This window comes from Uranotaenia lowii, chromosome 2 (genome assembly GCF_029784155.1).
Source record: "Uranotaenia lowii strain MFRU-FL chromosome 2, ASM2978415v1, whole genome shotgun sequence".
In the NCBI taxonomy this organism is placed as follows: domain Eukaryota; kingdom Metazoa; phylum Arthropoda; class Insecta; order Diptera; family Culicidae; genus Uranotaenia; species Uranotaenia lowii.
This window is the reverse complement of record NC_073692.1, coordinates 158,029,794-158,057,745: the sequence shown is the minus strand read 5'-3', so window position 1 is coordinate 158,057,745 and position 27,952 is coordinate 158,029,794. Positions and strand designations below refer to the sequence as shown.

The following is a 27,952-nucleotide window of genomic DNA, read 5'->3' as shown; positions in this document are numbered from 1 at the left end:
ACCCATCGACTCGGGATTTTAGCCGAGCGAGCACATGGTCGATTGCTTCGGGTTAGCCGCAACTTACGGTCAGATGAAGAAGCAATCAGTGCCGCTCAAGGTTCCGAGCAGACCAGTTACACAGGGAGGTGTTGCTCTGTTGAAATCAATACTGATGTTATGAAAAAAAAATATTCAAGAGTATCAATCTTGATTCCAAAACTGATGCCAAATCTCTAAAACTAATACTAAGTTCATAGTTCTGGTTCAAATTCTCAAAATTTCCTCACTTGGTGACAGAAATTCAGTTCTGAACATTAAATTTTGTATAAGATTGAACTAATATACTAGAGTATGGCTAAACATTTCAAAAATCAAAATTGTATATATGTTTTCATTTTTCGGACTCTGTATCCTGTTCAGGATTTTTGATTTTCAGTTAGCAATATTATTATAGAGCTGTTTTGACTTCCTAAATAGTTCTAATTTGACTCTGCATCTAACTTAAAATTTGATGTTATGATTCAATATTCATTTATTCATATTTTCAATATTTGGACAATAATTTTAAGGATATGAAAAAAAATTAGAAAACATTTTCAGTTTTTGTTTCATATTCAAATACGAAGTTCTAATGCAGAATTCAATCATTTTAAAGCTGCAAAATGTCGATAAAGTATTGGAAAATCAGAATCAGATTCATGAATTCGAAATTAGTATTTTAATACAGATTCACAAATCGGATGCCACATAAATTTTGGAAATTGTGAGTTCAGATTGAAAGCCAAAATATCTGAATTTGAATTATAGATTCATGATAGAGGGCTTGAATTAATTTTCTTTCTTGTTTTTTTTTAACTTAACATCTAGTTACAGATTTAAATATATTTAAAATTCGGTTTTGGAATTTAGATTCAGAAATCGTTTTGTTTTGTAAAAATAAAGAAATTCAGAAAAGATTCAAAATGCAATTTTTGAATTGAATTTCAGAATGTATATTCAGAATAAATATTCTAAATTAGATTCAGCTCGTAAATGAGTTTTACTACCAAGATTAAAAAAATATCAATATATTTCGTTGAAGCAATCATTATCTAATGATTGCAGATTTTTATTGTTTAATGTTAATTCAATTTCAAATTTTTAGTCAAAGACATAAATAAACAATCCAGCTGAAAATTACCAATATATAGTAGGATTTGCGTTTCGTTTGAGAGTTTCATTTAATGAAAAAAAACATAATTTAAAAATAAATTATCTTTAACATTATTTTATAAATAATATTTGCTGATTTGCTGAAACGTTTAATTTAAACATTAAAAATCTGCAAGGAATTCGATTGAGTTTTGGTGTTTGTTTCTCATTATTAATATTTCAGTTTTTTTCAAGAGCCAAATTTCAAAATAAAATTTTAAATTTGAATTGAGATAGCCAGGATCAGATTTTAACTGTAAAATTTTCATAGCTTATAAAAATTGATTGTAAAAGGTAATTAAAAAATAATATCGATGGTTAAAATTTTCTCAAGATTTTGATAGAAATCTATCTAGTTTATTTGATTTGAGCTTACAACAATTTTTTTATAGAAATTAAAATTATTCTTTAAAAAAACTTTCTGGATGCTAAAATCGAATAAGCTAAATTTACCAAATTCTTGAACAAAATCGAAGATTTCAACCATCCATAAAAGCAAGATTCTTTTTTGTTACTAAATCTTTCATTACTCTAGTGTAGCTAACTGTTTTAAAGATTTTAGGGTCTATTTTCCAAAGCTTACTACAAAAATCTGTTAGTGTAAAATAACTTCATTGTTTTTTATTCATGCATTGTTTGAGAAAAAAATCATAGAAAAAAATCAGACACCAAACCTCCCCCCCATAAGATGGTGGATGTTTTCAAAAAGATTCTTGTAGTATGGTCTGTGAAAAGTATGGTAGAAAGCAAAAGAAAGGACTGTCAGATAAAATTGATATATCTAATCTTGAAGCTTAAAGACATTCAAAGAACCCAACAAAACTTAGAAAGCAATTATGTCGGCTCTTGCTGCCTTTTATCTTTAGCCTTTCTAAGCACGCCCTACACCCACAATACAATCCAGTGGAAAAATAAAAAGCAATCATCTAGTGAATCCTTATTTCCTGATAATAATCATTGATAACTGATTCAGTTCCAAAGCACCCACTTCTCAGACAGCCGGGCGCAACATCAAATTTGGGTAGGATGTCCGCGATGATAACGCCCCAAAATAACAAGATAGAAGGAGGAAAATTCATAAACATCCTTAACCGAAGATGAAAACATCTGGTTGCTTCTGGTGGTCAATGGCTAGGTCACAAGCTGGACCACCAGCTCCATCAGTAACAGTCATCCTTTGCCGCCATCCTGGGACGTGTGGTATACGGGAGAATTGCTTTTACGTCTCTTCCATTCATCCGCCGTCTGTGGGTGGATGATCCTGATGGATGAAGGTCGTCTACGACTACGAGGCAATAGAAAAAAGAAATAAAAGCACACGAATTGCCCCCCAGATGAAGATTGTGCCCCAGTCACAGTGAGAAAACGACGACGACGACGATGTGAGACAGTGGTAAACGGTTCGAAAATGTGATGACATTTAGACTTGAACTTCGCAAGAAGAGGTCGCCCCAATCAAGGTCAGCTGAGAAGATAAATATTGCCCAACGACTTCATTCATTCCCTCGGCGCGGCGGAAGGTTTATTGAATTGTTTTCCTTTCCATTTTCCCTCTTTCGATGTCTTAAATTAGATTTCACAGACCATTGTGCTTGGAATTTATCGCAATCAAATTACATCTTACTTATGGGTCGGTAGATTTGCATGGCTCATTAAGCGGCAGTTTGAGTTGAGTTTGGGAAAGTTCGCGGAGAAAGTTTGGGATAGTTAAGTCCAATTATCGGACTCTCATTTGCTTGAATTATTTCAAAACTTTTCTCTGAGAAGTTTAACACGTTGAAGTTGAAAAACATAAAATGAGACTGAGCAGGCAAAAAAATAGAGAAAGTAATATAGAAAAGAAAACGTATTAAAATCGACAGTAAGAGATAAAGAAGATATGGAATCGAGACAAAAAGGACACAATATCGAAAAAGTTATATCAACAAGTCGAAAGGTAGAAAAAAGATACGAATATGATAAAAAAAAAAACAATCTAAACAAAAAGATGAAAAATGAAGATAGAAAGGAGACAAAGAAAACATTGTTACAAACGTGGGATAACGAGACTAAATTGATTTAAAACAGGATTGTAAAGAGCAAACAGGAGAAAAAGAGATGAAATTATAAAAAATATCGATTGCTGAAAAATCGAAAACTGAAGCCGGCCTCAAAAAAGGCAATACAGTCAGAATAAGAGAATAAAAAAATAAAAAAAGGACTCAAAAAGCTTAAGACTAAAGATCTTAAAGACAACGTAATCGTTACAAAAAAAAAAGTGAACAGATAAAACTGAAAAAAAACAATAAAAATAAATACCGAACAGAAAAATTACAAAATGCTTTTTTCTCATTAAAAATAAAAATGGATAAAAATAAGAAATGAAACATGCTGGTAAGGGTGGCCTTTAATTTCAAACTTTCTTGAAACCTTGCTCCCAACCCCGATTCTTGATCCAATCACTAATAAAACAATACTGGTAGAGTTTTAGCTCATTCGTATAACTTAACGAGACTCCATACAGAGAGGCGCAATCTGATCCCTTCCTTAATAATTAGCTTGCAAGCCTTCTGTGGGGCTGCCTTTAAGACTGCTAGGTTTTGCTCGGTTGGAATGATACTGACAGAAAATCGAAAATTCCAATCGTGACATTTCGTCTTTTTGTTTACTATAGGCTCGTTAGTATAACCCTAAGGCAACCCTAAAAGACCTTAAAATTGTATGAGAAAAGTAAAACTTTTGTATGAAAAAAGTAAAAATTTTTGAAAAAAGAAAACCTTATTGAATCTGGCAACACTGCAGAACTATACAAGCTTTGAGATGTAAAGATTTATACGTCAAGTTAAACGTTGTACAACATTCCAAATCGTTTTGACGCACGTGAAAAGAAGTACCAGGAATTTCAAGTAAGCTTTTACTTTTCCATACATTTTCATTTAAAATCAATGGAAAGGGAACATCAAAATCATTATGTCGAGAACTATTTCGCCAGTTTTCTCAAATGTATATTCCAATTTTTTTTGTGATATTCGTCAACCTTTTTTTAATTTTAAACTACATTTCTACTATGCTGTCAGATTTTGTTTAAGAGACTGTTTAATTACATATTTAAAGACAATTTTTTTCACTCAATCACAAAAATTTCAACAATATAAGAGTGTTGGTCAAAACTTAGTACCCACATCACATGAGTTTCTCAAACCACTCTAATGAAATTTAAAACTAGCAAACTTGATAAGACGGCTTCTAAAATTAGTAACTCTTTGAGTTTCTCCAAAAATAAAATAAAGCTGCTCTTGGAGCAACTTTTATTGTAAATCGAATGTTTGGCTCCTTACTTTCTTGAAACTGGTATTGGATGATAATGTTCCAATCAAACCACAAACACAGTTGGAATGGAAGCCCAATTAAAAATTAAAAAGCTACAAATTAATAATGATGAATGCTAAGAATCAACAAAAAAAAAAGAATGATCACCAGGATTTTTTTTACCTTAGCAAACAACGATTTCATATCATTTGTAACGTTACAGAATTTGTTTTTTTTATTTGCTTTCCAATCTGATTCCTAAAAACTCAAAAATATCGAAAACATAAACGGCCAAATGTTATTGTACAAAATATTTGTAAACAACATAACGCAATCAAGTTTTAAACACATTCAGTTAAAAATAGACATTATTTTTACAAAAAAAAACACAGAAAAGAAAATAAACAGAGCAAAACCAATAAGCTCAACTATGTTACAATAAAAAATATCAATCGTTTGAAAAATAGGCATTTGAAAGTGGATCCTTAGTTTTGTCTTTGTTTTTGTCTCCATCTTTAAAAATCATTAAAATGTGTGCAGCAGTTAAGCTTTGAAAGGCCTTATAAAATTCAATGACATTAAATTTTTTTTCATAATTTTCAAGAATTATTACTAAAATAGCTTAAATATCCTTTGAAACTCTTTAAACCTTTCAGAATGTTTCATTTTCAATATTTTTAGTTTGGGAGAAAGTTGTTCGAAGTAAACAATAAATAAAACCTTGAAATTAAAACTTGCAGATACTTTTGTCTAATTTTGGATTTATCATATATTCCCGTAGAAAAAAGAGGTATGAAAAAATATAAAAAATAACCAAAAAATCCAAAACTACGTATTTCCTTCTAAAAAAGTTGTTCATAAGCTTAAATATCTACATTTTGATAAAGTTTTGAGATTGCTATCGTGTTGAAAAATTAATCCTCAAAAAATTATGTATTTTTTACCTTTTTCAAAAAAATGTCAACTTTAAGGCATTTGAGAGTCATCTTAAAGTGGTTCAATCAAAATAAAATTTTCCCAGTAAGTTATCTTGATGAAAGAAACAATATAATGGGTTGGAAGTGTGAAATATTGCATTTTAAAAACCTCCATATAACCAAGGGCCACCATAATGCACGTGTTCATAAGGAAATGAGAATCAAATAAAACTGGAGCAAAAATAGAAGGAAAAAATATGGAGGCAAAAAAAGAAAAGGTCATCAAAGAATACAAATAGAAGATTATAAGGAGACAAAAAAAAGTTATAGGATGAAAAATGAGACAATATAGTAGAATCGAGACAAAAATTGAAATAAAAAAAATCAAAAGGGAACAGTACAGAGAATATGACAAATAATAAGGAAACTAAATAATTTCAAAGTTGAAAAATAAACGAAACAAATGAAGAGAGATAAACACAAACATAAAAGACAAAAATAAAACAAACAAACAAACAAACAAACAAACAAACAAACAAACAAACAAACAAACAAACAAACAAACAAACAAACAAACAAACAAACAAACAAACAAACAAACAAACAAACAAACAAACAAACAAACAAACAAACAAACAAACAAACAAACAAACAAACAAACAAACAAACAAACAAACAAACAAACAAACAAACAAACAAACAAACAAACAAACAAACAAACAAACAAACAAACAAACAAACAAACAAACAAACAAACAAACAAACAAACAAACAAACAAACAAACAAACAAACAAACAAACAAACAAACAAACAAACAAACAAACAAACAAACAAACAAACAAACAAACAAACAAACAAACAAACAAACAAACAAACAAACAAACAAACAAACAAACAAACAAACAAACAAACAAACAAACAAACAAACAAACAAACAAACAAACAAACAAACAAACAAACAAACAAACAAACAAACAAACAAACAAACAAACAAACAAACAAACAAACAAACAAACAAACAAACAAACAAACAAACAAACAAACAAACAAACAAACAAACAAACAAACAAACAAACAAACAAACAAACAAACAAACAAACAAACAAACAAACAAACAAACAAACAAACAAACAAACAAACAAACAAACAAACAAACAAACAAACAAACAAACAAACAAACAAACAAACAAACAAACAAACAAACAAACAAACAAACAAACAAACAAACAAACAAACAAACAAACAAACAAACAAACAAACAAACAAACAAACAAACAAACAAACAAACAAACAAACAAACAAACAAACAAACAAACAAACAAACAAACAAACAAACAAACAAACAAACAAACAAACAAACAAACAAACAAACAAACAAACAAACAAACTAACTAACAAACAAACAAACAAACAAACAAAATAGTACAAACAGAAAATTCAATCAATTAAAAAAGTATAGACAAAAGAAAGAACACAAGAATAAGGAGATGGAAAATTTTTGAATTACTTACTAGATTTCAGCAAATGAGAAATTGACCTGATAAGGGATTACTAGGAGAAAAAACGAAAAAAATATATAAATAACATTTGAAGGAGAAAATCAGAAGAATAGTTATAAGAAGATAAAAAAAAATAAAAACAAAGAAACCAAATGACGACCAAAAAACATGGAAGCAATAAGGAAACAGAATAGAACATATTTGAGGACCTCAGATCCAAAGGGGCATAAATGCAAAATTAATCAATTTTGAATTAATAATTCCATTTTTTTTTATATTTCAAACTGTATTTGGTAGTATTTCAATTTTAAATTTTTATTTGCATATCTTAACGCTTCAATGAAAAATACAAAATGGTGAAAAATATATGCCAAATGACCAAACACATCAACATAAGTTTCCTCGAAATTAGTTTTTTACACTCATACCCCTTTGGCTCTAAGAAACTCATATGGAATCCAAAAAGAGAAAGAAAAACAAACGAAGAGTTATGAAAACCGAAGAGAGACTAAATTAAGCTCAATGACGGAATAGACAAAATGACAATAAAAAACAGACAAAAAAAATAGATTAACCAAATAGTGAAAAGAGATAAACATAAACATGAAAGATAGATTTAAAATACAATCAATTGGAAGAAACAAAAATTTAAAAAAAAAAGTTAAAAAGAGACGAAAGAAAGAACACAAGAATTTGATGATGAACAATGGGCTAAAAGAAATTGTAAACATATTAAGTCTGACTCATTAAGAGCTGACGCTATTAAGAAACAGATCTGAAAGCGGATCATTATAACAAAAAAGTAAAAATTGGATAAGATGAAGATTTGAAGGAAAAAAAGCGAAAAAGCAATAAAAGATAAAAAAAAAACAAAGAGACCAAATGAAGACCAAAAAACTTTCCAAAACACAAAAAAAAATCCAAATAGAGGAAGAAATAGAGCAGACCAAGAGTTATAAGAAACCGAATAAAGACAAAAAAAGTTAAATGCCACAAAAATGAAAATAAAAAGAAGACAAACAGATAAAAGAAAAAAAAATAACAGGAATTCAAAATGAGACGATTTAGAGAAAAAAGAAATATGATTTTGTTGATTTGGATTACAAAACAAGACAAAAGAGAATTAAATGAGCACGAGACAGAAAGTAAACAATAAGAAAACATAATGACCAAATGGAGGAAAAAAATTGTTAAAGAAAGTTCTAATAAGAAAAAAGACTACGTATATGAAACTGAAATGGAACAAAAAAAAATCACAAAAAAGACTTATTAAAATAAAAAGGGAAATAAAAAAGATAAAAAGGAGACATAATTTCTGGTCAACATGATGACAAAAAAACTTAAAATAGACAGAAAAAAGACAAAAAAGAATTCAAATTGATATATACAGAACAAAAATGATATTTCTTGAGGATCATTTTATATTGTCTAGAAATGATAATCTTATTCTATTATGTGTTGTTAGCCCACATAGTTGAATAGTTCTTCTGAATCGAAGCAATTGAAAGATTCCCCTTAATTCAACCACGGTATGGTGGTTGCATGAAAGAGAATGTTTCAATTGCTTAGATTCAGGACAATCTAATAATATAAAACAGGACAAAAAAATTTACATCAAATCAGCTGAACCAGAGAGGAACGAAATGGAGACAAAAGGGAGGAAAAAGATATGCATAAGAAATAAGAAAAAAAATCATGAGAATGGAGCTTACAAAAAGTAGACAAGGAGGAAATTTTATAAAGAACCAGATAAATAAAAAGGCCTACTGAAACAAATAATGAGAAGAAAGGCTTACAGGCTTAAAAACGGAAGAGCAAGGAATTCGAAGTAAGACAAAGTAAGAGGTAATTAGCTAAACCAAACACAAATAATTGAATAATAGTTGGGATGAAAATTGGGAGATAATAAAGACAAGTATGATTTCAGATATAAGAACCAAATGTTGCTTAAATAGGACAAATTATAAAAACATAAAAATTCTTTGATAACGTTAAAAAAGGACAAAAATTTGAGAATTTTTCAAGAATAATATTATATTAGAAAGATTTTGAAAAAGCAATTGAACAAAATGTATAAAGAATAGAAGAAGACCGTATTTTGGACTCTAAAATGACTTCAGCAAGGGCTTAACTAAAACATAAACTATAAATAAAATAGAACCAACACGAATGTACAAACAGGTTTAGCAAAAAAAAAAATCAAGTCTAATACCGATATAATCAAGACCAAAATAAGAACAAACGTGACGTCACAACGTTTGAAAAACAATTTTTTGGTATATTGTATGTAAGTTTTACAGGTCATATCGCACATTGATAAAAATTGTACATTATAAAGTCAAAATTTAATTCTCTACAATTTGTATAGAGTAAGTATTTGTATAGAGTTAAAAGTTAACAAAATATAAGCAAAAGAAATCGTGACGTCACAACGTGCCTCTTTTTCCACTTTTCATTTTTTTTTTACAATGCCGCATTTTTCTGCTCTTCTATTTGATCAAATTTTATGAGAATTTCAGGAAAGTATCGATTTATTTCAACCAACAAATCACTGTTTTTGATTTTTTCAAATTTTGATTTCAATTTATTTTAGAGCGATTCAGTTTCGTGACGTCACAACGCACCATTTTTTTAAGCAGGGTTTTCAAAGCGTTGTGATGTCACGAAATTTTATGGTTAGCTACATGAAATAAACCAAAGTATAATCTTTAAATGAATGCTTAATTTACTTAAAATGCTTAAAAGCTTAATAAATAATGTGATTTGGTGATAAAATCGATCCATTTATTCGAAAAAATTAAAAGGAATTAAATCTCTAAGTTATGGCTGTTTTATGATAACTCTAATCGAATCGCGTTCCTCAGATGAAATATTGTCATAATCATAGCTTTAAAATACTCAAATAAAAATAAAGATTGGCTATATATATAACTATATATATTGGCTATATATAAGATAACTATTGACGAAAACGGTTTTTTTTATCATGCCGAACAAAATCTGCATAATTCCATACAAACTTCAGGTGCGTTGTGCAACCTCTTTCCTTAGAATAATCTGACCCAAATTTTGCATGAGACCTGGTACATATTTGAATTTATTTAATTTTGTAATTCAGTTCAAAGTCTCTTTTGTGAGATTTTATGTGACCACGGTGTTCGATTTGGATTTTCTAGTGACATTCTTTGAGGTGGAAATTTCAATAAGGGCAGTTTTTGATAAAAAAAAATTTTATTAATTAATTTTCTATGAAAATCTTATGAATTTTTTAATGAAAAAGTTAATCTATTAAGTTTACCATGTTCAAAGATTTTTGAATCTCATTACATTTATTTCGTGGAATTTATTTTGTTTGAACATAATGCCAGAAAAAAATAGAGCTACTGGCGGTGTTTTTCATTCTAACATAGATATATGAAGCACTTGATCTTTTGCAAGATTTTTATTCAAATCACAGATAACTACCTGATTTATGATTCACATTCGATGAGGATTTCATTTGTTTGATAGTTTGTTTATTCTTGAATCAAACGATTTTAAGCGCTGTTTTATATGTTTTATTAGAAATGTTTAAAAACAACTGAGTTAATTCAGAATTTTTTTTTTTTAAACTTGATAAAAGAATTCGTTTATTGAAGCACATTGTTGTGTTGAATTTGTATTGAAGAAATACTATCATAGTGTTGAAGTAAAATGTCTTGAATATTTTCGAAAAAAAGTAAATAAATTTTCGTGACGTCACAACGCATTCTTTTCCCGGGTGCAACTCACAACCTGCTAAACCGATTTTCAATCTAAAAATTGCATTAAATTCCACTTAAAAAGTTTGAAGAGACCTCCAATTTTCGACAATATGTGAAATTTCAGTAAATCATAAATTTAAAAACAGTAGAATTTTCGTGACGTCACAACGCTTAAAAATAGATACCTGTAACAACGATTCTAGAGCGTAAACTTGCAATAACTGTTATTTATCTTATATTATGCTTAAAAGATGGCTTTTCTACCATCATTTTGTAGTAGTTTTTTTGACATAGCTAGAATTTTGACAAAGTTATGTTATAAATAAAGAATATTTGCAAAAATCAATTTAATTTCAAACTAAAATTTTTAAATTTCAACGTTAACATACTGAATTCTAAAAAAAGGTAGCTGAAAATCTTTTAATGGAAAATGACACTCAAGAAATAACCTTTCTAACGCTATGTAATTTATTTTTGGATAATAAAAAATAAAAATCGGTTCTCCAGTTGAGGGGTGCTTGAAATGGGTCATTTATAAAGAGCAAAAGAAAAAAATTGAAGGTACTGAATTAGAACAATGAACTCTAATCCAATTTATGACCAGAAGTTCAAAAATTAGAATGATAAAAAACAAATACAAGAAAAAAAAGTTAAGAAAAACTAGAACAAAAATGATGATGTGTAAGACAAAAGTAGAAATAATGACTGACTTAGCTGATAAAAATTGAAAATTCAATACAACAGTCATTCAGTTGCAAATCTATACAATTCGAAATATTGTAATAGGAAAAAATGAAAACTATGTAAAAATAAGGGTAAAATAAGGAACAAGTCAAGGAAGGCACAAAGCTTGAACAGAAACTAGGATATAAATCAGGACTTTCAACAATCAAAGCAATAAAAGAATATCTAAAAATAACTTATGACAAAGTACATTGAAGACATTTTTTAGCTGTAACATTTTTACATGAATATAGTATACGTAAAAAAACAATAGTCAAAAAATGTGTGGCTACTTTTTAGTTATTCAGGTTCAAGTTATACTAAGTTATAATTTTCGAAAATGGGTTCTAGAAGTTGCTTATTTTTTATGAAACCTTATGAAATAAATAATGGATTTCGAAGGTTTCATGCAAAAGTTAAACTTTATCTCGTAATAAAACTTAACTTCGAGCTGAATATGAATTTTAATTTCGAATTTAAATTCTAAAACTTAAACAAATTATTTATTCGTTATTTAACTTGTGAAACTGTGTGATCTTCATAAGAATTAAAGGTTAAAATTTCAAATCCAAATCTCAAAAATGAGTTGTATTTTCCAAATTATGTCTTTATAACGATTCAAATTGAGAATACAAAAAAAATTATACATAACCCGAAATTTAAGCCCAGACCTCAATTTTTTATATTTATAATACAATTTAAAACCACATCTGGAATAATTCTAACCTAATCTCACTAGATATTTTTCCACAAGTAGCCGGTTCGAGCAAATCCAGGCTTTTTTCATCTTGCGAAGTTCTAGCCAATATTTATATCTTGCAAAATTAGGGCATTTCATTCCAAAATTTTCCCCAAAATTCTGCCAATATCCAGGAAAATTCAGAAATAGTAGTTGTAATTGTAAATAATGCAGGCACTTGTAATTTTATTTATAGAAACACATCAGTTGCTTTGCATCATATTTTTAACTTCCGAAAATTCTTCATGATTGTTTTGATAACACTACGCAATACCTAATTCTTATGACATAATTTGAGTTTTTGTTTGATTTTGCAAATAAAGTGGGAAAAATTTGGGCAATCTGGCAAACTTAGTCTAATCTTAAAGAGTGAAAAAAAATTTTGTTGAAAAACTGTAGTAGAATTTAGGACCTGGGATAACATTTCGAGGTTTAGGCCTAAGTTATTGTTATTGTAGATTGTTATTTTTGAATCATTTTGGACCGTCATAAAAATTTTGATTTAAGAGAAGAACAATTAGCTTGTCATTTTCAGACCCTCATAAAGGGGGTCAACATTAACCCCCCCCCCCTCCTCCCTCGTTCCTACGACCATGATTGGACAAGAAAAATATGTTTGATTAAAGGAATAAAAACAAAAAATTCAAAAAAAAATTAATTTTAATTCGTAATGCATTATTTCCAAAATAGGAAACCCAAAATTCCTTGCCGTACCTCAATTGAGGATTTGGCTTAGTTTGGATTCCAGGAGCTCATGCAGACCAGAACAAAACTTTGCAAAGTCGAAAAGGAAAGCTTATTAGTATTTGTTCCAGAAACCGGATGTAATTTGCTGCAGCCATGAGCTGCCTTTATTTGTCGGCTGGCATAAGTTGACTACATGAAATGTTTTCTTCTCTCTTATCGTACGTTCCTGAGCAAAACCAGCAAAGAACGAAAAGGATCGTCTGCCAGGATGTGGGTTTGGTTTTGTTTCTCTAAGCTCGAAGCGGAACTGGATAAACTATAATGTACATACATACATAGTTTCTGAGGAAAACTGTTCCAAATTGGGCTACAAATTTGTACGGAACAATGGGAATTTGAAAAGAATTTTCTGGCTGATGACCAAAAAATAATTCTAGGAAAATCTCATCTGGGCAAGTAAGTTGGTTGCTTTAGAGACTTAACTTAAATTAAATTGAGATTGTGGAGACGAAGATATTTTGTCTTTTATGCCGTTGAAAACATGAAGTTTATAATTTGAATTCAATTTCTGCTAGAAGTTAGCTCATATCGACAAGATAATACACTCGACGACCATGAATTTATGAAAATTACTTCCTTTTTGTCAAGTTTAACCAACGGAGTTAAACGCTAGATTCATAGAATAGCAAAGATTATTATTCTTTCGAAAATTTTCCCGGAAGCTGCGCTCAGTTCCGAGAATTTCCGCTTAGCACGGTTATCTTGTTTCCTTTCAGTCGAAATTCGTTCGGCTTCTAGCTAGAAAATTGAAAAAAAAAACCGCTTCGAAAAGCTTTGGTGAAGAGTTTTAGCGCAACTTTTACTCGCGGTAACCACCATCATTGGCTGTCTGATGATCTCGGTTTATGAGCTAAATCTTATCGTCCACCCACATGCCGGCTCTGGGAAAATCCATCAACTGGGAGAAGGAGGAAAATCCGGTGAAAAAGCGATGAAAACCGGTGATTCACTTTAAGGTTTTTTTTTTTTGCTATCAAGGCTTGGGAAAACACCTACTCTTTATTTAACCGGGAATCGCTACTTGCTGATGGAGTATGGAGATTTGAAAATAAATCAAAGAGTGAAATCTCGATTGTTGGCACCAGAAATTGGAAACAGCAGATTTGAAAACTTCTGCTACTAAATTTCTATTTCAAAAAAGAAAGGATAACGAACGCTTTGTAAAATATGTCGATAGTTAATGCTCATTTGACGAATAAATCATAAATAATAGACAAGAAGGACCTCGAAACCAAAAAGCACAAAGAGAACCAGCAGAAGATAAGAGATAAAACTTACAAGCAAATAAAAAAAAGAACAACAGAAGGGACAAAAATGATCGAAAAGTCAAAAAATCCAATAGACTAAATAAATCAAAAAAAATTAAAGGATCTATCAACGGGTCAAAAGTAACAAACGGATCAAGAGAACCAAAGATAAAAAAAGACTTAAAGGATAAAAAAAAAAAAGATACCAAAGAATTAGAAATGTCAAAAAGAACGAAAAGATCCAAAACAACTTAAAGAACCAAATTAAAAGAACTAAAAGTTTAAAAGTCTAAAATTCCAAAGTCCCATAAAGTCCAAAAGTCCGAAAATCCAAAAGTCCGAAAGTCCGAAAGTCTGAAAGTCCGAAAGTCCGAACGTGTGAAGTCCGAATGTTCAAAAGTCTGAAATTCCAAAAGTCCGAAAGTCCGGAGTCCAAAAGAGCAAAAGTCTGAAAATCCAAAAGTCCGAAAGCCCAAAAATCCGAAAGTCTGAAAACCCAAAAGTCCACAAGTGCAAAAGCCCAAAAATCCAAGAGTCCAAAAGTAAAAAAGTCTTAAAGTTCAAAAGTCCAAAAGGCCAGAAATCCAAAAGTCCAAAAGTCCAAAAGTTCAAAAAACCAAAAGTCCAAAAGTTGAAAAAGTCAAAAAAGTCCGAAAGTCCGAAAGTCCGGAGGTCCGAAAGTCCGAAAGTTTGAAAGTCCGAAAGTTTGAAAGTCCAAAAGTCCGAAAGTCCGAAAGTCCAAAAGTCTGAAAGTACGAAAGTACATAAGTCCGAATGTCCGAAAGTCCGAAGTCCGAAATCCGTAAATCCGTAAGTCCAAAGTCGGAAAGTCCGAAAACCCGAACGTCCGAAGGTCCGAAAATCCGACAGTCCGACAGTCTGACAGTCCGAAGTCCGAAGTCCGAAAGTCCGAAATCCGAAAGTCCGAAAGTCTGAAAGTCCGAAAGTTCGAAAGTCCAGAAGAGCGAAAGTCCGAAAGTCAGAAAATCCAAAAGTCCAAACGTCCGGAAGTACAGAAGTCCGAATGTCCGAATGTCCAAAAGACCAGAAGTCCGAAAGTCCGAAAGTCCGAAAGTCCGAAAGTCCGAAAGTCCGAAAGTCCGAAAGTCCGAAAGTCCGGAGGTCCGAAAGTCCGAAAGTTTGAAAGTCCGAAAGTCCAAAAGTCCGAAAATCCAAAAGTCCGAAAGTCCAAAAGTCCGAAAGTACGAAAGTACATAAGTCCGAATGTGCGAAAGTCCGAAGTCCGAAATCCGTAACTCCATAAGTCCAAAGTCGGAAAGTCCGAAAACCTGAACGTCCGAAGGTCCGAAAATCCGAAGTCCGACAGTCCGACAGTCTGACAGTCTGAAAGTCCGAAAGTCCGAAGTCCGAAAGTCCGAAAGTCCGAAAGTCTGAAAGTCCGAAAGTTTGAAAGTCCGGAAGTCCGAAAGTCCGAAAGTCTGACAGTCCGAAAATCAGAAAATCCAAAAGTCCAAAAGTCCGGAAGTACAGAAGTCCGAATGTCCGAAAGACCAAAAGACCAGAAGTCCGAAAGTCCGAAAGTCCGAAAGCCCGAAAATCTGAAAGTCTGAAAGTCTGAATGTTTGAAAGTCTGAAAGTCCGAAAGTCCGAAATTCCGAAGTCCGAAAGTCCGAAAGTCCGTAAGTCCCAAAGTACGAAAATCCGAAATCCGAATGTCCGAAAGTCCGAAGGTCCGAAGTCCGAAAGGTTGAAAGTCCGAAGGACGAAAGTTCAAAAGTCCGAAAAACCGAAAATCCGAAAGTCCGACAATTCGAAAGTCCGAAAGTCTGAAAGTCTGAAAGTCCGAAATTCCGAAAGTCCGAAAGTATAAAAAGTCCGAATGTCTAAAAGAACGAACGTCCGAAAGTCTAAAAAGTCTCAAAAGTCTCAAAAGTCCGAAAGTCCGACAAACCGAAAGTCCGAAAGTTTGAAAGTTCGAAAGTTCGAAAGTCCGAAATTCCGAAAGTCCAAAAGTCCGAAAGTCTAAAAGATCGAAAGTCCGAAAGTCCGATAGTCTAAAAATCTCAAAAGTTTCAAAAGTCTCAAAAGTCTTAAAAGTGTCAAAAGCCTTAACAGTCTCAAAGGTCTCAAAAGTCTCAAAAGTCTCAAAAGTCTCAAAAGTCTCAAAAGTCTCAAAAGTCTCAAAAGTCTCAAAAGTCTCAAAAGTCTCAAAAGTCTCAAAAGTCTCAAAAGTCTCAAAAGTCTCAAATGTCTCAAAAGTCTCAAAAGTCTCAAAAGTCTCAAAGGTTTTAAAAGACTCAAAAGTCTTTAAAATCTCAAAAGTATTTAAAGTCTCAAAAGTCTCAACAGTCTCAAAAGTCTAATAAGTCTCAAAAGTCTCAACAGTCTCAAAGGTCTTAAAAGTCTCAAAAGGCAAAAGTCAAAAGTCTCAAAAGTTTCAAAAGTCTTAAAACTCTCAAAAGTCTCAAAAGTCTTAGAAGTCTCAGAATTCTCAAAAGTCTCAAAGGTCTCGAAAGTTTGAAAAGTCTCAAAAGTCTCAAAAGTCTTCAAAGTATCCAAAGTCTCAAAAAACTAAAAAGTCTCAAAAGTCTCAAAAGTCTCAAAAGTTTCAAAAGTCGCAAAAGTCTCAAAAGTCGCAAAAGTCTCAAAAGTCTCAAAAGTCTCAAAAGTCTCAAAAGTCTCAAAAGTCTCAAAAGTATCAAAAGTCTCAAAAGTCTCAAAAGTCTCAAAAGTCTTCAAAGTATCCAAAGTCTCAAAAAACTCAAAAGTCTCAAGAGTCTCAAAAGTTTCAAAAGTCTCAAAAGTCTCAAAAGTCTCAAAAGTCTCAAAAGTCTCAAAAGTCTCAAAAGTCTCAAAAATCTCAAAAGTCAAAAGTCTCATAAGTCTCAAAAGTCAAAAGTCAAAAGTCTCATAAGTCTCAAAAGTCAAAAGTCAAAAGTCAAAAGTCAAAAGTCAAAAGTCAAAAGTCAAAAGTCAAAAGTCAAAAGTCAAAAGTCAAAAGTCAAAAGTCAAAAGTCAAAAGTCAAAAGTCAAAAGTCAAAAGTCAAAAGTCAAAAGTCAAAAGTCAAAAGTCAAAAGTCAAAAGTCAAAAGTCAAAAGTCAAAAGTCAAAAGTCAAAAGTCAAAAGTCAAAAGTCAAAAGTCAAAAGTCAAAAGTCAAAAGTCAAAAGTCAAAAGTCAAAAGTCAAAAGTCAAAAGTCAAAAGTCAAAAGTCAAAAGTCAAAAGTCAAAAGTCAAAAGTCAAAAGTCAAAAGTCAAAAGTCAAAAGTCAAAAGTCAAAAGTCAAAAGTCAAAAGTCAAAAGTCAAAAGTCAAAAGTCAAAAGTCAAAAGTCAAAAGTCAAAAGTCAAAAGTCAAAAGTCAAAAGTCAAAAGTCAAAAGTCAAAAGTCAAAAGTCAAAAGTCAAAAGTCAAAAGTCAAAAGTCAAAAGTCAAAAGTCAAAAGTCAAAAGTCAAAAGTCAAAAGTCAAAAGTCAAAAGTCAAAAGTCAAAAGTCAAAAGTCAAAAGTCAAAAGTCAAAAGTCAAAAGTCAAAAGTCAAAAGTCAAAAGTCAAAAGTCAAAAGTCAAAAGTCAAAAGTCAAAAGTCAAAAGTCAAAAGTCAAAAGTCAAAAGTCAAAAGTCAAAAGTCAAAAGTCAAAAGTCAAAAGTCAAAAGTCAAAAGTCAAAAGTCAAAAGTCAAAAGTCAAAAGTCAAAAGTCAAAAGTCAAAAGTCAAAAGTCAAAAGTCAAAAGTCAAAAGTCAAAAGTCAAAAGTCAAAAGTCAAAAGTCAAAAGTCAAAAGTCAAAAGTCAAAAGTCAAAAGTCAAAAGTCAAAAGTCAAAAGTCAAAAGTCAAAAGTCAAAAGTCAAAAGTCAAAAGTCAAAAGTCAAAAGTCAAAAGTCAAAAGTCAAAAGTCAAAAGTCAAAAGTCAAAAGTCAAAAGTCAAAAGTCAAAAGTCAAAAGTCAAAAGTCAAAAGTCAAAAGTCAAAAGTCAAAAGTCAAAAGTCAAAAGTCAAAAGTCAAAAGTCAAAAGTCAAAAGTCAAAAGTCAAAAGTCAAAAGTCAAAAGTCAAAAGTCAAAAGTCAAAAGTCAAAAGTCAAAAGTCAAAAGTCAAAAGTCAAAAGTCAAAAGTCAAAAGTCAAAAGTCAAAAGTCAAAAGTCAAAAGTCAAAAGTCAAAAGTCAAAAGTCAAAAGTCAAAAGTCAAAAGTCAAAAGTCAAAAGTCAAAAGTCAAAAGTCAAAAGTCAAAAGTCAAAAGTCAAAAGTCAAAAGTCAAAAGTCAAAAGTCAAAAGTCAAAAGTCAAAAGTCAAAAGTCAAAAGTCAAAAGTCAAAAGTCAAAAGTCAAAAGTCAAAAGTCAAAAGTCAAAAGTCAAAAGTCAAAAGTCAAAAGTCAAAAGTCAAAAGTCAAAAGTCAAAAGTCAAAAGTCAAAAGTCAAAAGTCGAAAGTCAAAAGTCAAAAGTCAAAAGTCAAAAGTCAAAAGTCAAAAAACAAAACACAAAACACAAAAGTCAGGAGTCAGAAGTCAGAAGTCAGATGTCAGAAGAAAAAAGTCAGATGTAAAATGACAGAAATCAAAACTCGTGAATCCAAAATCAAGAGTAAAAAATCAAAAGTGAGATGTCAAAGTCAGAAATCAGATGTCGGAAAACATAAGTCAGAATTTAGAATCAGAAGTTAGAATAGAGAATTAGAAGTTAGAAGCGTTGTTAGCGGACAATTTTTTTTCTGCATAGACATTAATAAATTTGGAAAAATTTTTTTTTTTAATTATCGATTGTCTCAGATTTTTTTTCAAGATTTCGTTTTAAAAAACATTCTCCAAGTACAAACGTTAACCTCTAAAAGTATCGTACCGAGAGCAATATCAAATAACGTTATGATGATAGCGATCACGGTGAGAAGATGTTTTTGTGAGGTTCTTCATATTGTTATTCCACCATTTTTCCACCTTCCAAACACCCACCCACTGAGTGAAAATATTACAAAACCTCCCCCCAGGGAGCGGAACAAAGATACTAGACATTGATTTCGGTATTTGATTATGTGTAGCAGTGTAGCATATTTTCTGATTCTTTTTTATCTCGAAACAATCGAGACAAAGAAGAAAAACCCAAGAGAAGTTGGAGTTTTGTTGCTTCTCCTATCGGTGGTTGATAATATCCTTTATCAATTTTACACTTTTTTGTAGCTCTACTGTCAGAAGAGGAGGGCTGAAGTTGAAAGAGGATGCAAGAAAAAGTTGGTAGCTGATGTGGCAAATAAATGTTCAATGGCTTGTAACATTATGAGGTTTATGGAAAAGTGTTCTTGTATTTTTTGTTCGGAACCAGATGCTGTTTCGATATTTCAATAAATTTTTGAAATGTTGTCTGGAGTGTTATGTCTTGATTTTTATGGTTGAGAAAGGATGTTCCATGATTTTATTTTTTGAATGTTAAACAATTCATTCGTGAAATGATACCCAGTATGGTGAGAGCTTCAAGAGTTAGCAATCGGGCTGGAAACCTAAAAAAGCCGGTCTGCAAAAACTCTTAAGCTCTAATTAAATTCCTCTCTTATTAGCATGTAAACCCTTCCGAAGCACCCCATAAACCAGACCATTATTATTTGCCTATCCTCTCATGTCAGAAATATTACCTTCAAACTTTGCATACATAACATCTTCAAATAAATCCCACAACTGAAACCAGAAACCAACTCTCATTTCCACAAACCCCACCGGCTAAATGTGGCAAACGTTTTTCAAGTTCAAGGTTCTGGGTGTTGTGTGTTGATATCATCTCTCTAAACTTTCTCTGATCCCAAACTACCCGGACTCCAAGAAAATCCACACGTACAGAGGCAAACACACCAACAAACCCACTCACTCACACATAAACACATTCAAGGAAGAGCGACGGAAAAGGGCAACAAGCGATGGATCTCGTCCTCGATGCCGGCAGATATTTGCCAAGGCGAACGGAAAATAATGTTTATTCATGCGAACGATACCGAATGCCAAAAATGAGCAAACTTTCATCGGTAATGGCGGGCCGAGGACACTTCCTAGGAAGTAAACCGGATGAAATGGAAGCAACCAAGGAACGCCAGTTGCTTGCTTGTTTGCATTGCTGCGTGGAGTAACTTTTCATGGAAATCCTAGTCCTAGAAGAGATGTTTGTCTGTGGTTGAGCAAGTGCCAATCGTCTAACGACGACGACGGACGACTTGCTGATCCTACTTCAAGTTCAGTATAAAACTTGTGACCGTAAATTGTAGAAACAAGTCAGTCGAAAACAAACACAGAATCAAATTCGAACTTATGCTTTTATCGGGAGGAAGTTTGCCTCTGCGCCTGAATTGAAAAACGATTTGAAAAAAGTTTAGACCCACTTTTTACGAATGTTTCAATGAATCCTTGACAAATTTTTGACAATTTTCAAAAAAAAAAAAATTAAAAATATCAAATGTCAAAAAAGTCAAAAATGTCAAAAACGCCAAAAATGTCAAAAAATAACGAAAATGTCTAATATGTCGAAAACTTTTTTTTTTTTTATAATTCGTTTATTTGAAACGGCTCGGACCTTTGAGTTTTAAAGAGCCAACATCTTTTTGCTTTTTACAATTGGTTACTTAACCTAGTTTAACAATTTTTCAAAGAAAAGATATAGAAAGGGAAACGTGAAAATGAAAATAGTTATAGACGAAGGTCGATAGCTTTTAGGAATAGATAAATTTCGAACATGTAGTCTAAGTCTATTACAGCCAACACATCTCTCACTGGAACGTTAGGTGGTTTTCCTCGGGCCCGAAGGGAGTCTATTAAATTCGTTCTGGCGACAAGATGGACCTCACACGACCAAACAATATGCTCGATGTCATGGTAACCTTGGCCACAGCTACACAAATTGCTGCCAGCCAGGTTTACACGAAAGAGTAACGCGTTTAAGGAACAATGATTGGACATAAGACGAGAAAATACTCGAATAAAATCTCGACTTAGATCCAACCTATTGAACCAGGGTTTAAGGCGAACCTTTGGGATAATCGAGTGGAGCCATCGACCATCCTCATCCTCGTCCCATTTGCGCTGCCAGTTGACAAGTGAGTTTCTTCGAACCAAAGAGTAGAATTCGTTAAAAACAATTTCACGGTGATAAGTGTCTCCTTCCGTCGCACCCGCCTTCGCAAGAGAGTCTGCCCTCTCATTGCCCAGAATCGAACAATGTGAAGGTACCCAAACGAAGGTGATGGAAAAACAACGTTTACATAAAGCACTCAAAGTATCCCGTATCTTCTCGAGAAAGTACGGAGAATGCTTTCCAGGTCTTATAAAACGGATTGCTTCCATCGAGCTAAGACTATCCGTTATGATGTAGTAGTGTTCAACGGGTCGTGAGGCGACACTGTCCAATGCCCAGTGGATAGCTGCAAGCTCTGCAATGTACACAGAGCATGGTGATTGAAGACTTTAAGAAGCGCTAGTAGTTTCATTAAATACTCCAAATCCCGTAAATTCATCCATAACAGAGCCATCAGTAAAGTACATTTGTTCAGCATTGACGTGTCTATATTTAGCATCAAAAATTCTTGGAACTAAAAGCAGACGGTGAAGGTCCGGAATTCCACGGATTTCCTGCTGCATTGACAAATCAAACTGGACAGAAGAATTATCGTAGTCAGGGCTACAAACACGAGTTGGGGAGTACGAAGAAGGGTTTACCTGCATTGACATGAGGATGTGGTATATAGACATAAATCTAGTTTGAAGATTTTGCTCTAAAAGCCTTTCAAAATTGACAATCACCAATGGGTTCATGACCTCACACCTGATGAGGAACCGAAGTGATAGTAAATTGAATCGATCTTTCAAAGGGAGTATTCCTGCCAATACTTCAAGACTCATATTGTGCGTTGAGGGCATACAGCCCAAAGCTATGCGAAGAGAACGGTACTGGATTCGCTCGAGTTTGATGAGGTGAGTTTTGGCAGCTGACTGGAAACAGAAGCTACCATATTCCATCACTGAGAGAATAGTAGTTCGATACAATTTTATAACATCTTCTGGATGGGCTCCCCACCAGGTGCCAGTGATTGATCGGAGAAAATTAATCCTTTGTTGGCATTTTCCTTTCAGATACTCAATATGGGCTCTCCAGGTACATTTGGAATCAAACCAAACCCCAAGATACTTAAAACATCTCGATTGAGTGATCGTTCTGCCTAGAAGTTGAAGCTTAGGTTGAGCAGGTCTATGTTTTTTAGAGAAAACGACCATCTCCGTTTTCTGTGGGGAAAACTCAATCCCAAGCCCCAAAGCCCAGGAAGACAATCTGTCTAAAGTATCTTGTAAAGGTCTGTGCAGATGAGACTCAGTAGATCCTGTGACAGACACCACGCTGTCATCTGCAAGTTGTCTTAGAGAGCAGCCTTCAGAGAGACAACTGTCGATGTCGCTTACGTAAAAGTTGTACAAAAGTGGACTCAAACATGAACCCTGCGGGAGGCCCATGTAAGAGGTTCTTCTAACTGCAATATCTCCGTGAGCAAAGTTCAAATGTTTCTCACAAAGCAGGCTGTATAAGATGTTGTTCAATAGAGGAGGCAGACCTCGGGAGTGTAACTTGTCTGACAAAACCTCTATTGAGACTGCATCAAAAGCTCCCTTTATGTCTAGAAACACTGAAGCCATTTGCTCACGTTTTGCGTACGCCATTTGTATCTCTGAAGACAGCAAAGCAAGACAATCGTTTGTCCCTTTGCCCCTTCGAAACCCAAATTGAGTATCTGAAAGGAGACCATTTGTTTCTACCCATTTATCCAAACGAAACAATATCATTTTCTCCATCAATTTGCGTATACAAGACAACATCGCTATTGGACGGTAAGAGTTGGGGTCAGACGCTGGTTTTCCGGGCTTTTGGATAGCAATGACTTTCACTTGTCTCCACTCTTCTGGAACAATGTTGTGCTCCAAGAATTGATTGAATAAATTTAACAAGCGAAATTTTGCGGCATCCGGAAGGTTTTTCAACAAGTTAAACTTAATTTTATCAACTCCCGGAGCCGAATTGTTGCAAGAGAGAAGAGCAAGTGAGAATTCCACCATCGAAAAGTTTGAATCTAAACTGCACCTATCTGCTGGCACATTACGAATGATTTTTTGCACAGGTGAGAAGTCGGGACAGATTTTCCGTGCAAAGTTGTAGATCCACCTATGTGAATGTTCTTCACTTTCATTTATTGCAGATCCTCGATTGCGCATTCTTCGGGCAACTTTCCACAGAGTGCCAATGGACGTTTCCCTTGACAAACCTCCAACAAAATTACGCCAATAAGCCTGTTTTTTACCTTTGATCAATTTTTTGAATTGATTCTCAAGAGATAAATAGGACTGGAAATTGTCAAGGGTCCCATTTTTCCTAAAAGTTCTAAATGCGTTAGATTTGTTCTTATAAAGCTCGGAACACTGGTTGTCCCACCATGCATTTGGAATTCTTCGACGAAGAGATGAAGTAGGCATGGGTTTCGTTTGAGCGCAAATCGCACAATCATAAATCAAACGAGCAAGAAATTTATATTCTTCCAATGGAGGTAGGCCATCATCAGAGCCGATGGCTGATACAATCGAGTCCGCATATTTTTTCCAGTCGATGTTTCTTGTAAGGTCATATGTCATATTCGTATAATTTGAAGTGTTGACTCCATTTGTGATTATAATTTTGATAGGCAGATGATCACTACCATTGGGATCAAGGATAACCTTCCACTGGCAATCCAATGATAGTGAATTTGAGCAGAGTGAGAGGTCAATTGCACTTTGTCTTGCAGGAGGTTTAGGTACTCGTGTTTTTTCACCCGTGTTCAAGATTGTTAAATCAAAACTGTCGCAAATGTCATAGATAAGAGAAGAACGACTATCATCAGTTTGTTCTCCCCAGACAGTTCCATGTGAATTGAAGTCACCCAGGATCAACCTTGGCTCAGGAAGCACTGAGCACAGGTCCTCTAGGTGATTTCGATCCACTGCAACTCTATTAGGCCAGTACAAACTGACGATGCATAAGTCCTTACCTCTTATAGTTGTATGACATGCAACAGCTTCAATTCCTCCTGATAGAGGAAGGTCAATTCTATAAAAAGAGTGGCGCTTATTGATCCCTAAAAGCACCCCTCCATAAGAATCGTGGCGATCCAAACGTATAATGTTAAAATCGTGGAATGAGATGTTAGATTGAGAAGAAAGCCAAGTTTCGGACAACGCAAAAATATCGCAATTAGTTTCGTGAAGTAGAAAATTTAACGAATCCAATTTAGGAATAAGACTACGACAATTCCACTGTAAAACAGTGATATCTCCGACCTCTCGGACTAAATTAGCCATCAAGAGAGATAAACGCTGAAAGGAGGGGCCAAGTTTGCATCAATTGCTGAAAAAGTGTCTTTACTATGGGAAGCATTGCATTAACAATGCTTCTAACGGAGTCAGATAGTTTAAAGAATGAAAATATACTATTCACAATGTCAGAAAATTTGAAAAATCCCGTCTGAGTTGATGATTTTGGTGCATCCGCATTTATTTGAGGGATTTTTGATGTACTCGCAACTGCTGGGTTGTTTGAGGGCGAAAAATTTATACGAAAACCTGGTGGAGTTGGTTTTTCTTTTATGACCGTCTCCGGTTTTTTCCTAAGGATGAATGGAGATTTAACTAAGGGGATTTTTTTTAGAATTTTGGGAGAAGTCACTCTGGCGCGCTTACGAGAATTCCCAACAATCAAAAATGGTTGGTCTTCATCAGTAGTATCTGAATCTAAATTGTCAACTGACAATGCTGAAAATAAGTTGTTTGACGGAGAAGCAGGAGAAGTGCTTTTCAAAATTTCTGCAAATGAACGTTTCGAACGCTCTTTCAGAGACCGTTTCTGCTTGTTCCAGCAGTTCTTAAAAGCCTCGCAGGAAGAGATATCATGTGGTGAGCCCCCGCAATAGACACATTTCTGTTCTATTGCCGAGCACGCATCTTCCACATGATTCTCTCAGCAGCGAGGGCAACGTGGTTTGTTGGAGCAATGAGAAGCGGTGTGTCCTAATTTGATACATTTTTTGCACTCCATAGGACGAGGAACAAATAGTCGCACAGGTAACCTTAGCATCCCGTCAATTAAAACATAATGAGGGAGCGCGGTACCAGCGAAAGTCACCCGAAATGAGGCTGAAGGAGAATACTTTTTAATTCCATCTACGGTGGTGGCACTTACAAGTTGGCGGCAATCCAGGATTTTGACCGAAGTCGAATCAAGGTTCTTGAATTTGCCAACACCGTTGGATTTAACGTATTCCTCCTCCAGGCTCATTTCAGTGATCACTCCTTCTATTTCAACCTTTCTGAGGGAATGAATACGGAATATTCTCTGGTGAAAAACTGGCTGGAAACAATTTCGTTTGCGGTTTTCTGGTTAGCAACGACAACTCGCAATTTATTTGGCCGTACTCTGGTTATATTGGTAACGGAGGTCCACCTGGCCAGATCTTTTGTGATCTGAACAACTCTAAGTGGTTTTCCATTTGGTTTAGGCCGGAGGAAAACCACCCAAGGACCAGAAATAGATGAGTCTTCGGGATACACTCTGAGTCGAGAAGTCAAACTAGCAGCTGTAGATGATTTTGAAACACCATCTGCCGAAAATGAATTAGCACCTGAAGGACCAGGTTGATCCAAGGCCTCCAGTTGCTCCTCATCTTCGCCGATAGTATCCGAATCATCTCCAGATACTGAGTTTAACCCCCCGCCTTCGATCATATTTATGCACGGAGACGTAAACGTCTATCGTGCTTAAATAAAAACGAATCTCACAATAATCGAAAAAAGTCAAAGAGAAAAATATAGTCAAAAGAAAATGTGAAAAGAGAATGAAAATGTTCAAACTATTAAGTAATTTATAAAAAGCAACAATAACAACTTAATTTGGTCCAGTGTCCAGCAACGGTCCGAATCACGTGGTTTTCCTTTGTTGATTGGAGAAGGAAGGCTAAGTTGGCCTTGGCTCTTGGCAGCTAGGACGGCGGCCTCGGTTGCGATGGCGATGAAAAAACAAACATGGATGTGAGATTTTCGTAACTGTCTCGATTTGTGCAGCAATTCGACAGGGGCCGTCCACCACCCGGGCTCCTTCCGTGTGATGGCAGGATTGGTTCCGTATTTTGCAAACGCTCAGCACGGATTTGAATCGCAAAATGTCTTCAATTCGATGATCGTCTTGAGATGGTAGCCGGTCTCGGCATACAGAATCCGGAGGAATCGGGCTACCGATTGTCGTTTTCCTTGATGTCCTGGCGGTACAGAAGACCGGATGTGTTGAATCGGGAACACGACGCGTATCAAAACTTATCACTTTTTATCACAACAACAAAAAATTGAAGAGCGATTGTAAAACTCGACTGTACGGTACGAAGTCAACGATTGCTATCCTTGTCGAAAACTTGTAAACTGTCAAAAAGGTCAAAAATGTCAAAAAAGTCAAAAAAGTCAAAAAAGTAAAAAAAGTCAAAAAAGTCAAAAATGTCAAAAATGTCAAAAATGTCAAAAATGTCAAAAATGTCAAAAATGTCAAAAATGTCAAAAATGTCAAAAATGTCAAAAATGTCAAAAATGTCAAAAATGTCAAAAATGTCAAAAATGTCAAAAATGTCAAAAATGTCAAAAATGTCAAAAATGTCAAAAATGTCAAAAATGTCAAAAATGTCAAAAATGTCAAAAATGTCCAAAATGTCCAAAATGTCCAAAATGTCAAAAATGTCAAAAATGTCAAAATTGTCTAAATTGTCAAAATTGTCAAAATTTTGACAATTTTGACAATTTTGACAATTTTGACAATTTTGACAATTTTGACAATTTTGACAATTTTGACAATTTTGACAATTTTGACAATTTTGACAATTTTGACAATTTTGACAATTTTGACAATTTTGACAATTTTGACAATTTTGACAATTTTGACAATTTTGACAATTTTGACAATTTTGACAATTTTGACAATTTTTACAATTTTGACAATTTTGACAATTTTGACAATTTTGACAATTTTGACAATTTTGAAAATTTTGACAATTTTAACAATTTTATAAATTTTAACTTTTTTAATAATTTCAAGAATTTTATGAAGTTTTACAAATTTTGACAATTTTGACAATTTTTACACTTATACAATTTTTACATTTTTATCAGTTTTGACAATTTTAACAATTTTTACAATATTTAAAACTATCACAATTTTTACTATTTTTACAATTTTCCAAATTTTAACAACTTTAAAATTTTTATCATTTTTTCAATTTTTACAATTTTTACAATTTTTACAATTTTTACAATTTTTACAATTTTTACAATTTTTACAATTTTTACAATTTTTACAATTTTTACAATTTTTACAATTTTTACAATTTTTACAATTTTTACAATTTTTACAATTTTTAAATTTTTTACAATTCCGACAATTTTTACAATTTTTATAATTTCGACAATTTTTACAATTTTTACAATTTTTACAATTTTTACAATTTTTACAATTTTTACAATTTTTACAATTTTTACAATTTTAACAATTTTAACAATTTTTACAATTTTAACAATTTTCACAATTTTAACAATTTTTAAAATTTTAACAATTTTTAATTTTTTTTTATTTTACATTTTTTAATAATTCAACAATTCTTACAATTTGTACAATTATAATTTTTTAAATAATTTTTACCATTTTGACAACTTATTCAATTTTAAAAATTTTAAAAATTTTAGCAATTTTTACAATTACACAATTATAACAATTTTCCCAATTTTAAAAACTTCAACAATTTTTGAAATCATTAAAATTTTTAAGAATTTTTTAATTTTTAAAATTTATTACAATTTTGACAATTTTACAATTTTTATAATTTTACAATTTTTACAATTCATG

General features: G+C 32.9%; 2 protein-coding genes across 14 annotated transcripts in view; one reads left to right on the top strand and one right to left on the bottom strand.

Annotated features, from left to right (window-relative positions):
- LOC129749980 (dual 3',5'-cyclic-AMP and -GMP phosphodiesterase 11) overlaps positions 1 to 27,952 on the bottom strand; it is a 427,967-nt gene that overhangs the window by 95,419 nt on the left and 304,596 nt on the right. The window contains exon 1 of one of the 13 annotated variants that reach the window (XM_055745153.1): positions 6,891 to 6,913. The exons of the other annotated variants lie outside the window; for them this stretch is intronic. The gene's annotated coding sequence lies outside the window, so the exon portion shown is untranslated. Of the gene's footprint in view, positions 1 to 6,890; positions 6,914 to 27,952 lie in introns of those variants that run through there. 13 annotated transcript variants of the gene reach the window in all.
- LOC129742001 (uncharacterized) lies at positions 16,966 to 24,973 on the top strand (the record flags this gene model as incomplete). Its single annotated transcript, XM_055733845.1, has 3 exons — positions 16,966 to 17,148; positions 17,992 to 18,039; positions 24,911 to 24,973. Coding segments are annotated over 3 exons (294 nt in total), but the record flags the coding sequence as incomplete, so codon positions are not given.